Source organism: Sorex araneus, chromosome X (genome assembly GCF_027595985.1).
Source record: "Sorex araneus isolate mSorAra2 chromosome X, mSorAra2.pri, whole genome shotgun sequence".
NCBI classification, from domain to species: Eukaryota; Metazoa; Chordata; class Mammalia; order Eulipotyphla; family Soricidae; genus Sorex; species Sorex araneus.
The window spans coordinates 362,523,687-362,542,776 of NC_073313.1; the positions used below are offsets into that span (position 1 = coordinate 362,523,687).

General features: G+C 41.5%; 1 protein-coding gene across 2 annotated transcripts in view; it reads right to left on the reverse strand.

Annotated features, from left to right (window-relative positions):
• Window positions 1–15,574: 15,574 nt before the first annotated feature.
• PPP1CB (protein phosphatase 1 catalytic subunit beta) overlaps window positions 15,575–19,090 on the reverse strand; it is a 30,272-nt gene continuing 26,756 nt past the window's right edge. For both annotated transcript variants that reach the window (XM_055121900.1, XM_055121899.1), the window contains one exon: window positions 15,575–17,378. In XM_055121900.1, coding sequence (XP_054977875.1) covers window positions 17,274–17,378 — 105 coding nt within the window. In that variant the 3' untranslated portion in view covers window positions 15,575–17,273. The remainder of the gene's footprint in view (window positions 17,379–19,090) is intronic.

Consider the following 19,090-nt stretch of genomic DNA (forward strand, 5'->3'; position numbering starts at 1 on the left):
GTAGTTCTCATTTAAGAACTCTATGAAGGTTTTCTTTTTTTTTTCCTTTTTGAGTCACACCTGGTGATGCACAGGCGTTACTCCTGGCTTTGCATTCAGGAATTACTCCTGGCGGTGCTCGGGGGACCATATGGGATGCTGGGAATCGAACCCGGGTCGCCCATGTGCAAGGCAAATACCCTACCTGCTGTGCTATCGCTCCAGCCCCCAACTATGAAGGTTTATTAGTATTAAAATCACCTGAATAGGATGCCCATGGCTCATTACTGTGGTACCCAAGTCAGGTTTTGTTATTAGCTTTGTCTTTACCCCTTGCCCCAGGGAGAGGGCAGGAGTCAACCCTCCACATCTGGGCGTTTCCATACCAGAGCTCCATCTCCAGTACACAGCAATATGTGGGAGTGAGTGGGGGCTGGAGGTGGGGAGGCGGGGGAGAAACAGTGGTGGTGGTGGTGTGAGTCATTAGTTGTGAAACCTTTTGTCTAAATCTTTTCAGATGTGCTAATGCAAATCTCTTCAGAGGAAAATTCAGTCTATTACTCCTAAGATTACTATTGCTCAAAAACTGACAAACATGGTATGGAAAAGATTGGTTTTCCCCTACTAGAGACACAAAACATGTCCAAACAGAGACCTCTTCAAACAGCAAATACAGGTCAGTCTTTCTAACATCCAGGTGGAGGTGGCGTATTTCAATTAAGTAAGTTTCCTGTAAGAGAAAGCACATCCCAATGTCCCTATGTGACACAGGACACCAAGAAGGAGGACAGCCAAGGCCAGGGAGAGGTAGACATCAATCTCCAAATTTCAATTCTGTACGACAGAGGCGAACCCTGGGAACCTCCGGTTAATCAAGGGTCTCAGCTGATCCTGAGGCACAGGCTTGGCAAGTAGTGTGGCCCAACGTACAGTCCATGGACTATCAGCGTCATCTCATGGGCACTGAAGAGAAACGCAATTTCAGTTTCCATCTCAAAGCTCCTCAAACAAAAGCCTGATGATAAAACTTGAGAAACTTTGTTGAAGTTCTCCAGGAAATTGTGATGCATGTCCAAGTTTGAAACCCACCACACAACGGATCCTTCCGGTACAGAAGGACTGAGACCTGAGTGGGAAAACCCGGGAGGGAGCCAATTCTAGAAAGGACAGCTTTGCCCAGTGCAATCCAGAAGATCGTGGGCATGCACGCACAGATCCTTTAGCTAACCAAAGGGATGAGGGGGACCAGCTACCCCTTACTTCATCCTGCCCCTCTGCTCTTTTAGGTAATTAGGGGACCGTTTCTATCCTGGTGGTCTGAGGGACACCAGCAGAGGGAGACGGAGATTGGGCTAGGGCAATAACAGATATTCAAACTCCAGTGATGTTGGACTCCGGTTTCTGAACAGAACCAAACTTCTCCCAGCACACTCTTCAGGTGGTGGCCAGGGCCCCAGTGAGGAAAGCACAACAGGTGTAGTCAACGGCCCAGCCGAGATGACTGGACCGTTTCCCAGTATAGGCTCCTGAAGATGCTGAGTATGTGCAAAGTACAGAAAGAATGTCTTTGAAAAAGGAGTCAAGACTCTGGGGAACTGTTTTCTGTAGTCATGTTGCATATTTCTGTTGCAGGCAGTTCCCTGGGTGACTTCTGCGAAGTGGGGAGGAGAGAAAGTAGCTGCAAGAAGGAAATCTACCCCTTTGTACGTACCTGTCACCCAGGAACGCCTGGGAGGTCTCGTTCTGGTGAGTCGGCTCTGGGTCCCGCACAGCAGGAGCTTCGCACCCCGCCAGTCCCACGAGGCACCCGGCAAGCTGCGCCTGACTGACATTCACCTGTTCTGCAGTGTGGGAGATAATCCCTGCCACCCAATTCCTCGGGGAACCTTGGGCTCAGGCTGGAGCAGGGAACTGCCCCTTGTTCGACAGGGATGTCCTAGACCTAATCCAGGCTTTGGGGGTCTGTTACCTTGTCCTCACAGAAAGGAATAGACAAATAATGAAGTGAAAACAGCTTTTATTTGAAAAATCTGAAGGGGAGATAGGGAGGTAGGAGGTGGGGTGGGAAGAGAGGAGAGAGAGAGAGAGAGAGAGAGAGCGAGCACGCATGCACAATGTGCTCGAGAGACTGAACTTCTCCAGAGGTGGAGAGCTGAGGGTGCATGAGAGAAGATGCTGACAGCAAGTGCGCAGGGAACAGAAGCCTGGGAGCAACACACGTGCTCTCCTCCTTTGCCCAAGTTTGCTTGTACACCCTTTGCCCAAACCGATTCCCCCTCCCCTACACCTTGCTAGGGTGTTTGCCAAGGGGAAGAGGAGCAGCTGACAGTTCTTCTTTCATGACTTTATTACCAGCCTTTGTTCCTGTTAGAGCTTCTCTTGCAGGGAGTCCAGCCTTGTCCGGGTCTATGCTGGCACCCAAGTTAGAGCCTTATCAGACCTTTGCTTCTATGTCCACAAAGTGGGTCTGGCAACGCTTTTAGCTTTTGGGCTAGTGACAGAGTAACTTCTTCAGATTCCCATCTTGGCGTTACTATGTCCCCAGAACTCATTACCAGGCTCTCCCATCTCCTCCCCGACCCCAACTACCTGCCTGATCTCTATATGAAAGGTGCTCTGTGTCTGGCAATAAAGACACTGGTTTTCCCTTGATCTAGACAGCCTTCTTGCCACATTCAGAAGCCCCAGCTGAAACCTGCTGGTGGCATATACTAGGGAGGTGACCACATGCCCATAACAAGTGGGGGCAGTATGCATGCTGGAACTAGATCTGTGACCTTGAGCCAGTCCCTACCCTTTGATCCTGGGTTTGCTCATACAAAAATGGAGCAATATAATTCCTTGCAAGGGAGCATCAGGGTGACTCCTAAATGAAATCAAGTATTATGAGCTTTCAGGAAGGGCGTGTTGCCATACTGGAAGGCCCTTGTTTCCCAGCATTATGACTTCACTCACATCTCCCACATCACAGGCTCTGGGTGGAGAAGAGCAGTTGTTGCTCTCTGAGACACAAATGGCCTTCCAAGGTCTGCTCTCCAAACTCAGGTGAAGCGACAGCGACATCACCGACCACCTTCTTCACTCCCATGGACTCAAGTGTGAAGTGACCCAATGTCCTGATGTTCTGGCACCCGGCAGATTTATAAGGAGCTGCGAGCAGCCACAAGAAGCAAGTTTGGGTGAGCTCTGATACTGGGGGCAGCAGGGCAAGAGCACAGGCCTACTGAGGAAACCCAAGTAGGAGAGGGTATGCAGACCCCACTCCCTAGGAGACACCAGCACGGTGCGAGGAACTAAATGGCCTTGCATTTGAGTGCTGCCTTGTACTAGCTGACATTTCTGATACAGAAATGCATTCTAGCCCTTATACTTCTTTCCCAATGAGATCATAGGGCTGAAAGGTGATAGAAAATCCCCCTCCCCAACCCATCTCTGGACCCAGTTGCTGGCAAAGGGCTCCTAAAATCCTGTCATTCTAAGAGCACCAGGAAGAGTAAGCAAGCCCAAACAAGAGGGACCAAGTATTAGGCTATGAATATAAAGATCCTCAGCTTTAAGAACTCAGGCAGTGGAGTGATGGCAAACGTGGCTTCATTCCACCCAGCAAAATGTGTAGATATAAAAATGGGCAGTGAATATCCTGAGGTAGCGGTGAAGGAAGTGACACTGATGGCTGGATTCTACTCAGGATACATTCCCTCCTTGTTTACAACACAACTGTCAATTTTTAGTTCGATATAAGGTGCTCAGAATAGATATTTTCCATTTTGAGGCAGCTAAATGTAAACACGTGTCCCATGAGATGTAACTAGGAATGGCACAAATGTTTTTCTCAGCAATCCCTTTTAGCACAACTGGCATATTCCCTTTCCTCTTCCTGAGTAGAACTTACACGTAATGGCTGGAGCCCTAGCTGCATCTTAAATCACAGAGTACAGAAAAGGTAGTAAAGATCTTAAATTATAGCAGTGGCCCTGGAAGAGGTTTGGATCCCTAATTATTTTCTGTACCAGACTTGGGCTGCTTAGCTCCAGATTTTGTTGGTATGAGAAGTAAATTTCTACCTCACTTTTAACACTATTTTTCTTAATTGGGGGCGGGGGGGGGGGCGGTGGCACACTCAGCTATGGCTCAGGGTTTACTCTTGGCTTTGCTCAAGAGATCATTCCTGGTAATGTCTAGGGGACCACATATGGTGCTGGGGATTGAATCAGGGCCTTAACTCTTGTACTATCTCTCTGGCCCTGCTCACTTTTTATTTTTAACAGATGCTGCAGCCAGCAAATCTGAGGGCCCACTAGGGTCACACCTAGAGGTCCCCAGGGGGTATGCAATATTAGGGCTCAAATTCAGGGTCTCACATATACTGGGCAATAATTACTAATTTTAACAGCTGATATGCAATAGAAAGGATGAACCTCAAGGACACTGCAAAGTGAGATGCCAAAGAGCAAGTCCTGTATATTATTCCACTAAGATACAGTGTACAGAGACATGAAATTCATAGAACCCCGTCTACTGAAAAAATAATATGCCCCCCACCAAAACAAAACAAAGTGAATCCTATTTACCACTCTGTGGATCTTTAAACATTTGAAAACAGCTAGTACTTCTTAAATCTTCTCTTTATACAAAAAAGGAAAAAACAGGGGGAAAAAAAGGCTCTAACTCTTTTTATTCTTCAAGTGATTTTTTTCCCCCTTTGAGTCCCTGCTTTATTCTAATTCCAATAGTATAAATCAGAGTGATGGCAGCTAAAAATGCTATTTGTTGTATCTCAGAAGTATGGGTCCAGTCTGCCAAGAGATGAAGGAACTCGTGCTTCTGATGTTCCCTTCCATGCTCTTAACAGATCTAAAGCATTTGCTTAGAAGAAAATCAAGAGTGTTCAAATAAGGACCATTCTCTAAGGATGGCAAGAGGTGCAGGAAGTATCCACTCCCAATCTGGGTAGACAGTAATACAAAAAAGTAACAGTGCAGGAGTTTTTTAGTGCTCTGTAATTGGAAACATTATGGAAACATAAATCCTTGCAGAATTCATATACATGGTATACACCTTAAATGCCCACTAATTTTTCTATTGTAAAGACTTGGCTTTACATTTTAATTTATTTTTGAATCTAGCCATTTCTCGCAACATCCAACGCTCCTTATTTAATTAACATGAGCATTTACTATCATCCTCACCTTAGTACAATCTAATTATGATATGACTAACAAGGCAGTTGTGGGAAGAGTTCTGTGACATGTCTAATTTTCCTTCAGGTTTGACACTAATTCACTAAATGGGCTCTTCTGACCTACAGTTATTCACTATTTATCACTTCATTTAATTTTAGCATTATTTTAGCCCACATATACCACTTTCTTTAGCTTGAAAAATAAACTGTCTTCTATTCTTGAAAGCCAGCACATTAAATAAAATTACTGATCTTTTAAATTTTAGGGGTTTTCTTTCATCTTAATAGACACTGGCATCAAGGAAACGTACTTTATCCTATGTCAAGAGAGGCTGAGTTTTCTTTGTTTCCTTTTAGAAACTAATTTTCCGTCACCCTTATTTTCATTTCATTAGAGGGTGTGGAAGAGCACTGTAAGATGACTCAACGTTTTCCGACCCATTCTACAGCCTATGCAGTGGTTGCTACAGACCAGACTTCCGAGGCAGGCGGGTGCTCGAGTCCTCAACAGATACTGAACAGGCATGGAAGGGCACAAGTCTGCAGCCTCAGGCCCAGTGGCAGTGAAATGGCAGGAGCTGAAGCAGTCCATTGACCCTGAAATTCAGGCATGACGTCCCATGGGAGTTCACAGAGGATGGTGTCTCACAAATGCAGAAATTCCCGGGTCGGGATCCACCACAAGATCCACTGAATGAGCAACCTGGCTGCAAGGAATGGCAATGTCCAAGCAGGGCAGAGGCAGAGTCTGTTACGCAGAGCAATGACTGGCAGGTTAACATAAAACAGCTCTTGGGAGCCTGGCAGTCAGCCCTGGAAACAGTAACCACTAGAAGTCTTGGCTCCCCCAAAGCTGCCTGGACCTGGTTACTGCGAGTTCCAGGAGGGAAATGGCCAGCAATGGGAGTAGCTGCAGCACAGCTTCTCCTGCCCCGCAGCCGCCCCGCCAGTATTCCTGGACTGCAGGATCTCACACTGATAGCCACCCAGCTGGGTTTTCAATGGCAGCACTGGCAAGAACTGCCAGGTTCTCATTTCATTTTGTAGAGATACTGCTCTGTCTGGAAGTCACCATTAGTGCCGGTTAACTGGCTTCCTACTGCAACAAATTTAACATTCTCCTCCTTTATTTGCAGGACCATGCAGAGTCCTACATAATGTGGAAATTTCCCATTAATTTGCAACAGGAACCCAGAACAATGGCATATGGACCACCTTCCATAGTGTGAAGTCAATGGAGCTAAGATTTTAAAAATCTTTTATTTTTTGGGGGGTGGGGGCGGGGTGGACACACCCGGCAGCAGGCTTACTTACTCCTGGCCCTGCATTCAGGAATTATTCTTAGCAGTACTAGGGATCAAACCCAGGTTGGCTGTGTGCAAGGCAAACCCTTACTCATGGGGCTCACGCCCCCTAAAAGAGGTATTATCTTAAATTAATTTTATAATATGCCCTTCACATTTCAACTTTGGGGTTATGGAATTTGGTACAATTTGGTCAATTTGGTACAATTATTATCCAACTTCTGTGTCATTGAGACATTTTTAGGATATGCACACTACCCTTTCCTAATACATTGGCAGTCTTTCAGATGAGACAAACACACAAACAAAAATGTTACTGTTTTGACATTAGAACTGACCTTTCATAACTGAAGTACAAAATTAAAGCAGCATTGTAGGGGCTGGGAGGCGAGTTCAAGTGGTAGAGCACATACTTGACTTGCATGCATGACTTATTTGATCCTTGACACTGAATGTCCCCTGACCCCTACCCAGGGACAAGCATTACTAAGATTGGCTCTGGGCGCTCCCCGTAATGGGTGAGTATGACCCCTATGAAAAAACAAAGCATTGTAATACACAAGAAATGCATTCCATGGTAACATAGAAGATCAATGGTCTACCCTGATATATATTGAAAATAAAAAATTAGAACTACATTAAAAGAACAAGATTAATGACAGACACAGAAAACAGATTATGCACAGTAAACGTGTTGTTTTCTTTTAAACTTTACTTCCTCATAGCATGGCTTACTTATAATAGCCCTATAATTAATTCCATGCCAGGGTTGGCCCTTTAATTTTGAGAAATTAGTAAATAATTTTCTCCCGTTTTCTCTTAAAGCCCATGAAAAACTTTCACATACGGAGTTTTCACCTTCTTCAAATATATTAGCCAGATACCTAAAATAAATATTTTCTGGAAGGACAGGGATATGTAGTTCACAAAGCAATACAAATTGCTTAATAAACACATTAGAAAAATGCATTTGTGTGTTTGTGTTTACTTTTTACCCTGTTCTGTTTTATATCCCTTTTTTATCCAAATACATACAATCATAGGTCAGTCTTAGGCTTCTGAACAAATTAAAACTCATTACAGCATTACTCTAATACTTTAACATATCAAAATCATGACCAAGGTGGGTGCCTTGACATTTATCAAGGGAACCCATAAAAGTGACCAAATTAGACCTCCAGGAGGGAGGAAATAGGAGTAGGAAAAGGCAGGAGGCTGGAAACTATAAAAAGAGGTGAGGGGTGAGAGCAATTATACAGCAGGTAAGGGGCTTGCCCTGCACTCAGCCGACTAGGTTTGATTTCCAGCACCACCAGGAATTATTCCTGAGCTCAGAGCCAGGAGTAGGCCCTGGAGCCTGGTACACTACTGAATGTTCCACAACCCCTTCACCACTTCCCCGCTCCCCAAAAGAGGTTAAACAGAGAACTTCGGTGTTCTTCTGTTCAGAACCTCTAGTCCCTGTACGTGTGAGAGTTCTTTTGCTATTTTTAATTTTCCTTGAACACTGTACTTGATCCCAGCGAGGGACTAATTTCCTTCACTTGTTTCCTCAGCCTTTAAATAAATGCATTCATTAAATATTTCCTGAACCCCATAACATTTTTCTTGGGAGAGACACAAGAATCAGGGTCCAGAAGAGCGTTTCCAATGCCCTTTCACTCCAAGTTGTGAGACTTGAGATTTGGCTTGTTTTAAGTATATGAAGAATGTACAGTGTTCAAGTCTTAACAATTTAGAACAATCCCTCAATATTTAACAGTATTCACAATCACTATATGGTGATAATTAGTTCATATAATGATTACAGTCACAGCTTTATGGTCAAAGCATTTTATTGAGTAATAGATAGGAAATGGAGGTACGAAAAGCAAAGCAAGAAACTAGTCCAAGACCCTAACGAGAATCTCTGAGTTCCTAACTCACAGCGACCCAGGCAGCTATGCCTCCCTTAGTGTTCACAGAGACATGTACAGATTCTCCTTCCTGAGAAACTTCGCTCAGAAACTTCCCTGTTGAAGGACTGAAAACTAAAGATTTGCTATAGTGGGGCTCTACATCAGCATTAACCAATATGTGTATACTGCACATGTTTATTAAGTTACCATATACTTTTGTCACTTATGAACTGTTTTGTTTTTCTTTTGGTCACACCTGACAATGCTGGGGGTTACTCTAGGCTCTGTGCTTGGGGTGTGGAGTTTCTATGTCCCGTGAGGCTCAGAGGTTCTTAATCAAATGTTACTTGGTGTCACTTTGGCAAGAAAATATAATTTGGCTGAAAGGTTAAATTGGTAAGAATTTAGCTCTAGTACCTGCAGTACAAACAGGCACAATAAATAACAACAGAAGTTAAACTTTTTGCTAAAGACTTATGGAATTATCACTTTTTGGGCTAAAATACTGTTATAAAAATTCTTACATGATGGCATCATTTTTCCTATCAAAACCACAGAATCTTATTTAAAATATAGCAAAATAGTATGCTTTTTTGCGTAAGTATTCCAGCAAAATTGCTGGAAGTTTACTTTGGTTATTATCAAGTCTCCACAACTTTGATATTTTAAAGATTTCCCCACTAACCACAGAATGGTTATAGAGCATGTTTAACTTCAGGGAAATTTTAGGTGCTTCAGTATTTGTAAAACATGATGTGCAGGAGAGGTACCCTTCTCCTGCTTTAAAAATTGTGACAATTATTAGAAGAAAATGAACAGTAACTAGAAGGCAAAATAACCAAATTAAATTTTTTTTGCTTTGTGACAACTAATGGCACTCAGGAGTTACTTACTCCTGAGCATCATTCTAGGGATCTAACCTGGGGCTCACACCAAAGGCTTCTCCATGAAAAGCAGCTCTTGCCCTCAAAGTCCTCTTCCCAGCCAAAGCTAAAATAAAGTTAAATAAAAGAAAGGTTAAGATTCTAAGTCCAAAAGACGAGACTGAGCCAGTAGAGTATTTGTCTGATAAAATACTTAAGAATAGAGACCTAGCTCTATTCTTAGAGACCTAGCTACATGCCTTAGCCTATTTCACTTCCCCAATCTTTCTTAACTACAATAACCAGATAAAAGCATGTAATGTCTTACTAGTACATATTAGGTCATCAAATAAAAATGACTATCAGGCCTTGTTAGCAATACGTATTTTGTAGGATTAATGAAGAAAATGAAGCAGGCTGTCAGTTAGGGGCCCTCTCAGCAGTGTCAAGCGGTCAAAATCTTCAGATGTTTAGTAGTTACTGCACTCAGCCAGCCGCTGCAGACCGAGGACCACAAATTCAAATCTAAGGCCAGCACCCATTTAGAGATGCTTCGGCAAGAACAAGAGGCCTGATTATGCTCCAAGTGAAGATCACCAGGACTTCTTCCCTGGTGAGCTCCAAACCTGAGCAGTTTTGAGAAGGCCTTTATTACACATCGGCTTTATGAAAGCCACCCTATGGCACTCCTTTTTGGAGTCGCTCACACATCCCAACTCGGAGCAGCTCGTTTCATCCCTCCAGCGAGCTCACATCTCCCCCATGATTCTTTTACTAAAACTATTATTGCTTCACTGTCTAAGCTAAAAAAGTCTTTGCTACCAGAAAACACAAAAAACTAAGGAAACCTGAGGAGGTCAGGACTAACATTTCCTCTTCCTGCGAGCATATAAATAAATGGGGCTTTCCAGCTCCCAAGCTTGTGTGCAGGTTGACAGCTGCCTTAAGTGACACTGGCAGGAGTTTGTCGCCTACACTGCAAGGAGCTCAGGCAGACCCTCCTCTTCCAATTTCCTCGGCACTTGATCAGCAAGAGGCAAGGTAATGGGGAGCCAGGGCGGCAGCTCCCCTCTACTGTGGATACCCCACCCCCACCTCACAGCAACACCTGACGGACACAGAAAATGCCCAGTCGTGTGCTGAACCCTTAGCAAAAAGTCAAACCGTAATGCCCAAATGAAAAGGGGGAAGGAAGGGAGTGGGGATGGGGGGAGACAGAGAGAGAGAGAGAACAAGAGGAGAGAGAGGAGAGAGGGGGAGAGGGAGGGAGAAAAAGTACCTGTTCTAAAGGCAGACTGGGTGGCGGTGGCAGGAAGGAAATTGGAAACACTGGTGGTGGGAAATGTACACTGGTGAAGGGATGGATGTTGGATCATTGGATCAACTTTGCATCTGTATCTCAGGGCGATTCAAAAAATTTTTTAAATTCTTATCGAGGTAACATTAGGTTAAAAAAAAAAACCAATATACACAGCGCTATTCTTTCTTTAAAGGGTTTTCTTCGAAGACACAAGTCAGACCATGAGAGAAACGCACGCTTGACTCCACTTAACAAATGCAACTGAAAATCGGAGAAAAATCGTTGTTCCCTGAGCGGGCATTTCCCAACGTGCTTCTGCGGAGTAGAGCGCGTAGGAAGAGCCACAATCCCGACACAGCGGCTGCTCGTCCTCTCCCAGGCGGCTCATCAGCACGGCCCCGACTCGGCCTCCCCGGCTATCGGGGACGCGGGCACGGTGCGCCGCTGAGGATAGAGCTGGGACTCCGGCCTGGGCACGCGGCTGGGCGGCTGGAACGCCACTCACTAACCAGTGGCGCCGTGAGCCAATCAGCGTGCAGAAATGGGCTCGGAGGGCGGGGACTGCCGCAGTTGCGCGCGCACTCCCGCCTGCTGCACTGGGAGCCGCCTACCGCCCGCCTCACCCCGACCGGGCCTGCGAGAATCTCGGATTCTGTCAAAAGGGAGGCTTCCCTTGCAGGGCTGTCTCCCTCCGTAACCCATGGGCGACAGAGCAGACAGGGCTGTGGCCTCAGTGCTAGGTGGGAGGCTGACCCGCGCACGGGGAAGCCCCGCGGCCAAAGGCCCCCGTGCACCTCGTGTCGCCCCGCTGTCCGGCTCCACGCGCCCCGGCTGCGGTGGGAACCCCCACACCCCTCTGGACACGGTGTATTCTGACCTACTGCATCGACTGCAGTTTGTTACTCTGGTATTTGCACTGCTTCCGTCTTTCGGCTACTCTGATGGCATTTGAGCTGGTCGCGGAGATTTGTGATCACTTCCCAAGGATGAGCGCCTCAGTCAGCGACTGTGGAGAACGTCTTTAAGAGTCCTCCTTTCTTGGGCACTCACAGAAAATGATGCTCAAGTCTACCAGAGGGTTCAATATGGTGTACATTTCTACACTTTGTTGTCGGTGAAGAAAATGGGTCTTAGATCTTTCACTTGTTCTCCCCCTAAGTCTATCAGTATTTCCTCTAATTACCTAGTTACCAGTTTTGAATACACAATGATGATTGAAAAATAGATGTCTACCACATGGAAAGCATCAAACATAGAAGGCAAGCAGTGGTAACTCAATAAAGCCAACAATATTCCTACTCTTCTGTAACTTTCTAGGGAGTCACAACTAAAACATTCTATATGGAGTACAAGCTGGGCAGGAAAGAGATGCGTTTATAATGTAGTTAGGAGGATCTCAGAATCCTTATAAGGGCGTTAAAAAATTTGCACACACAAGTCATATACATACAACATACATATATGTTAATAAAGTTATTGGGAAGTTTCAAGCTTCTGACTTCAAGCTGCGTTACTACGAACACCAGCTCTCCTAGATTAAAAAAAAAATGTGACAGGCACCACTCTAAGACTGAAAGTAACTAAGAAATGAGAGGCAAAAGTTACTTTTCACGGATTTATGTTCTAGTCACACTATAGGAATCTCCAACAAAATAATGGTAATCGGTCCTTTAAAAATGAATTAATGGGGTGGAGCAATAATACAGCAGGTACAGTGCTTGCCTTGCATATGGCTGATACGGGTTCAATTCCAAGCACCCCATATGGTTCCCTGAGCACCATTTGAGTGGTTTCTGAATAGAACTAGGAGTGACCTCCGAGCACTAACAGGTGTGGCCTCCCCCAAATCAAAATATTTTAAAATAAAAGAACAAAACAAAACACGGATTAATGGGATGAAGAGTACAATGGTAAAGGCACTTCTCTTGCACACAGCCAATCTGGGTTTGACCCCCAATACCACGAAGTCTCCAAAGCATCACCAGGAATGACCTCTGAGCCACAACTGGGTGCAGCTTCCAAAAACAAAATAAAAAATAAAACCAGATTCACAATGTGTTCACCTATCAGTAAATATATGAGTTCAGGGAACTCATAAAAAAATTAAAACCTGGGGCTGGCGTGATAGTACAGCAGGAAGGATAATTTGCCTACCATGCAGCCAACCAGGGTTTAATCCCCAGAACCTCACTTGGTCTCCAAGCCCACGGGAGTAAGCCCTGAGCACTCTCGGATGTGGCTCTCAAACCAACAGAACAACAGTGACAACAAAAAAAACCCCAAACAATACTGGCTATAAATGGAAAGCATTTAACCTAAAACTGTGATATTTTCAAAATAATTTCAGCATTCCCAGGTCCCAACAAGAGACGGGTTTAAAACCTGAAGCCATTAATGCAGGGAACCATAAATTTGAGTGTTCATGAAGTCATGTAACCTATGTCCTATAAGCTGAGAAAATTAGATCTGAGGGCTATTTTTATCCAGAGTTCTACCTGAAATAAATGCTTCCTCAATAGCACTAACCTTTATACCTCATCTCAGTAATCCTTATTAAACAAAACCCAGAGAAATAAAACACCGAGACAACAGACAGAAATGGTGTTTGTTAGTATCCTGTTGGTAAGGGGCAATTTAAGAAACAGTTTAGGAATTATATATTTAGTCTGAGAATTCTATATTGGAGGTAGCCTGATTGAATATTCTGGCTTTTGTTTCCTCTCCGAAACCATCCCCGTCCCCCCCTCCCCAATACCACAAAGTTTAAGGTTTAATATTAGTTAAAAATAAACCTGTTACTTTATAAAGGACTGCATTGGATTACATTATTATTGTGTTTTTTTCTGTCAATAATCAATGTACCGATTAGTAAACTGGTATGATATGCTCTGACTGTTCTAGATATTTTGCTGAGGTACCATTACTCTCTACTTCAGTATTTTTTTTTTTTTTTGTCTCTATAGAGCTACTGAATTACAAGGTTTAGGCAGCCGCAAAAGTATCTTACTTGGTGAACCTAGGCCAGGCCTAAATAAAACCCCCCTGGCAACCCTTAGCTACCCACCATTTCTGGTAAGTGATATCAAAGAAATACTGAAATTGAGTCTTGGGTGATTCAGATGATTAAGCAAAATTTTACACTCTGACATAACATGAATTTCCCAGGTAAAATTCCCAAAGTGTTCAGATTTTTCTGCCACATTATTGGGCAGGAAAGCTTCCAAATGAGAAAAGAACCAAAAAATTCATGGCCACTTTTCTAAGAAAACAGTAGAAACAAAAAGAAAGCACTCCAAATGAGAAAAACAAATTATAACAAGTAAAAATAGTGTATGAAAGAAAAGAAATTACAGTCTACTAAGTTCATAGATGATAGTAACTGAAGGAAAGTTTTCTGACTTAAAAACTTAGCTGTGTATTAATATGAAACACGTTCATTTTATTTAACTACTGTTCATTTTGCAAGGTAGCTGTCATTTACAAATATATCCTTATAACCAGTTGTTTAGCTTTTCAAGTAAACTATAAAACATTTCAATCCACTAGCAAAAAGAAAATTAGTTATTTCTAAGTGGATACCACTGATACAATTAGGCTATTAAATATCTTCTTTAAAGAAGTTTAGACTCAGGGACGGAGTCAGCTCATAAGAAGAAAGGAGGTAGTTTACATCAAGAAAGTAAGAAACAATACCATAAACCTGACCATTTTCCTTTAAAAAATTTAAGATGAAGAAAATTGGTTTGAAGCAAGTGTTACAGTTAACCCACTTTTTTCGGGTTGGTGTCAGGAATCAAACCCTTTCGCTTTAAATGTACTCTAGCACTGACCCACATTCCTTGTCCCAGTAACCAGCTTTCACGCTTTAAAATTCATGCAACCATTTTTGCCTCAGTATTTTGCACAAACCAGTCCAATTTAACATGATTAAAATTTGTCCCTGGCAGAATTAAAACACTGCAAAGCTTCAGCAAGTTATCTAGTATGCTTAATGAATGTCATGACATGCCAGTTAAAGATCAATTTGCACGTAAAAAAATTCAAACTGAAAAAAAGAGGGGGGTGATATAAATTAATAACATGGAAGTATGTAACTTAGCAGTACTAGACTTACAGGATATACTTCTTTTAAGAAATGGATTTAAGTAGCAGTGTTGCTAAGTAAATAATGAACAGATATGACAGAAGCATTCAAGACTTTTAAGCTTTTAAACACAAGTTTCTACCCTTTAAATTAAGACCAGTATTCATATGCTTGTCTTTTTTCATATTCACTGTAGTCCCGTTGTTCACTGTTCCACTGTTCATTGTCTCGCTGTTCATCAATCTGCATGAGTGGGCACTAGTAACGTCTTCACTGTGAGACTTGTTACTGTTTTTGGCATACTGAATATGCCACGGGGAGCTTGCCAGGCTCTGCCCTGCGGGCGGGATACTCTCTGTAGCTTGCCGGGCTCTCTGAGAGGGACGGAGGAATCGAACCCAGTCGGCCACATCCAAGTCGCCCTACCCACTGTGCTATTGCTCCAGCCCAAAATATAAACAAACAAATCCCAAAATATTTTAGGAAATTAAGCAGTGACAAAATAATAAACGTACATCATTCACGTCCAATTACATTGCTTAAAAGAAATTCCTCTCTCCCACCTTCCCTCCCTCATTTCTTTTAAGCAATGTAACTGGATGTGAATGACGTACATTTCTTCACATTCACTATAGATCTGAATAAATTATTATGAAAAGGCAGGATATAAATCAATGGTTTGGGACATACTGAGATTAATAAAAGGCGGTCCCCCATCACCTTCCAGATTTACTAGGATAACTAAGAGTACATCTAAAATTGTATTAAAAACTGCTCAACTTACACTTTAATTAGGAAGATATTTAAATCTCATTAGAAATAAACCTGTGTGGCCTAATTTATCTTAAGGAGCACATCAGTGCCTTAACATCTATCAAAACAAAAATCCATTAGAATAAAATGTATGTTCAAGTATCTCACTGTTAGGAAAAAGAGAGAATAAAATATCACTCAAGACTTCATATCAATTAGACAACTTTTACTAAATGAGATAACTACATTTAAAATGTGCTTTAGAACAAAATGGAATTAGAAAAAAAGACATATGCATCTGAAAGAACTTTGCACTGTGCTGAAAACCAAATCTCTTGCAGTAATATAATATGCCAATTCATAAAATGTAAGTTAACAGAATTCTCAATTCAACATTTTCAAAGACAACATTAAGGTCAGGAATTTCACATCTATGGTAGCACATATATAAGGGCATTATAAATATGATGTCCACCCTGTGAAGCTTACAAATTTGACAATGCTCAATAAGTTTTTAGCATCACATCCAAAAGTGTTGCATCCAAACAATCAACAGATCTTTGTCCCGTATGTCCTCCTCCTAAAATCTTTGTTGGCTTTTCACTTGTCATTTGTTAATACCAACTCTTAAGGAAAAAAAAAAAAAAACAACCAAAAAAAACCCAAGAAATGCTGCAATAAACCCTTGATCATGTACAGAAATTATTGCTACTAGTCACTACAAAGCATGTCTATACATCATAATGAACTTTGATCATGAAAAATCAGAATAAAAATCTTTAGTGACATAAGCCTTACAATCGTATACAACATTCACGTGGCAATTTAGACAGTTAAGCACCCAATACCCACAGTTGACATTATGTCCCATTGACCAGCATTCATTTAAATATATCCTTTGTAGAGAGGAAGGGGGAAAAATTGTCAGCTCTCCAAGGCATGTCAAAAAAGGATTCCCATGTTCTGTGGATCTATAACCAAAAAATAACAAAAACCCAAAAAACAAAACCAATGCAGGTGAGGGTGTTACCAAGTTAAGCATGCCAAAAAGGTGTTTCGTGCGAATTAAAACCTAAAGCCAAGGTACCACATAATCACATTACCAACTAGTTGGGTAATACTATATGAGCCTTATCTTAAATGAAATGCTACTGCACAATAGAGCATCAATAAGTTAAATATTAGAGTGCACAAATTCAAAATCAGTGGCAATTTCTGTATAAAGCAAAATATTTACTATCAGCTGTAGAGTTTGCCCAAACTGTTTGATTAAATCACCAGACTGAAGTTTCCACGTTAAAATTTTTTTCTCAATTCTTAAAATTCCTTTTTAATGTAATGAGGCAATTTCCTTAATAACATTGGGTACATGAGAATATAAGAGAAAATAACAGTGAATGTCTGAATTCTTTAAAGCCACATTTCACTTTTAAATACATTTCCTTCCCACATTTCACTTTTTAAAATGATTAGGGAAAAATTAAAATACTTGCCATTTTTCTAGCAAAAACAAACAAAACAAAACAAGCCCAAAATAATTAAACAACCAAGCAAACACTAAAACCACATTACACAGATGGATCATCATGCTTTCATCTGCATTAACTATCACATCTAGTTTACTGGGATGCTTTTCAACTTTAAAAAACTGTGATACGTGAAAATGTAACTTGAATGGGTAATTTTGAATTTGGATTTCACTTTGTTGAGTATTATAACAGAGTATACTTATTACAATACAGTGTAGCACATCTATTAGAAAAAAATTTAAGATCCTTTACCCGTCTCCTTAAAGTTAAAGGTGTGACATCATAAAGGGTGTCAAATGGCTGGATGTTTTACAGTGCACACTTATATATTATGAAGTATGTCCTTAACAAATCTGATGGTTTCTTTCAAGCTCCTTTTCTTCACCTTTTCTTCGGTGGATTAGCTGTTCGAGGTGGAGTGACAGGACGTCCTGAATTCAGTCCACCATACTGGTACTTAGCTTTCTTTTCAGATGGTTTCAATATCTTAAAGCAAATATTTGTTAAGAGTATTATTCAATAATCTAAGAAAAATCATCTCGATGATGGGTTTCTCAACAGATTACATAAATTCTAAAAGTACACATGCAAAAAAAAAAAAAAAAAAAACTCCAAAAAGAAAAAGGAGAAAATAGCTCCACAAATATTTCTTATGTTTTAAAGAGGACATTTGTTGGAATATCTGAGTACTGCTACTCACACTCCACTGATCATATAGTAATTTAGTAAGAGAGAGCTACACACTCAATTATACAAATCCTATCAACTACCAATCCTTAATCCCCAACCCCCCCCACCCCCCCACCCCCGCCACACACACAAATTAAGTGTCTCCTGTGTGAAAAGAACACTTATTCAAGGCTTGAAGGCTTGAAAGGTTCTCACTATATTGCCACTGTAGCAGGACAATTAGCCACATTTAAAATTTTGATAGGGGCCACAATAGTTTTAGGGTTGTACCAGGCGTTGAAGGTGTCCATTTTGGAAATGGAACTCACTGCTTCATGTGTGCTAGGTATGAGCTCTAAATCTCTAGCTACCCCCAGACTTTGCTGTTTTGAGATGATATAAAGCAATGCTTAGGGTTTGCTCCTCTTAGAGGTGCTCATTAGACCACCTATTAGACTCTGATTCACAGAGGTCACGTGGGTGCAAGGTAAGTGTGCCTTAGCCCCCATACTCTTTATCCAGCCCAAGGCTTACCTTAATTTGTTTAGTGTAAATAGAGCTTTAAAAAGAACAACACAATATTTAAAGGCTAGGGAGTTACCTCAAAGGGCTGGAGCACATGCTTTGCATGCATAACTGCATGTACAACTCCCCCAGCACTGCTGGTATGACCCTGGTGGCCCCCAAGAACATTGCATCTAAGCTGAAGTAACTAAACCATCAGGCTGGCAGAGCCAGGCTAACAACAGGCAAGAGACACCTGGCCCCCAAAGCAGCCCCCCTCAAATTTAATTAACAAAAAAGTATAAACATTTCTTTGTTTTACATAATCCATTTTAAGTGCTAAAACTGATTTAAAATTGATGCACTTAACATATTTAAACAGATATAATAATTTGATAACCCTTTTCAAACAGAAAGACTGTTTCCATAAGCCACTGTTTTATTAGCCATTTCTGCTCCCTATTCCCTAAACCTCCCTGAACTCGAGGCAATCACTATTCTACTTATTGAACAGTTGTTCTAGCTATATCCTATCAATAAAACCATTCAATACATGGTACTTTGTAACTTGTTTTCAAAAACAGAGATGTTTTTGATATTTACTCATGTTCAAGTTTGTTACCAGTACTTCAATAACTTGACTGCCAGGTAATATGCCACTCAATGAATATCCTAATTAAAGAGTAACTATTTTCAAATATTTTGATTATATATAGGAGTAAAATTGCTGGGTCATGTAGATATTTAAAGCTTCTAATTTCTCCACATTCTCACCAATACTTTTTACTATTTGATGCTTTAAATTATCTTTATGGTGGATATAGTTTAAACTACACTGAAACATCAAGCTTTATTCCAAAATAAAATTAAAACTTTATGTATAGGTTGGAAGATTTATGAAGCATTTCTTAGAACTATTTAGACAATATCTCAGTGAAAAATATTAATTAAATTCCATGATGGCAACCAATGAAGGATTCGTTACTATTCTTTAATTATGAGAAGGCAATTTATAATTCAATTGT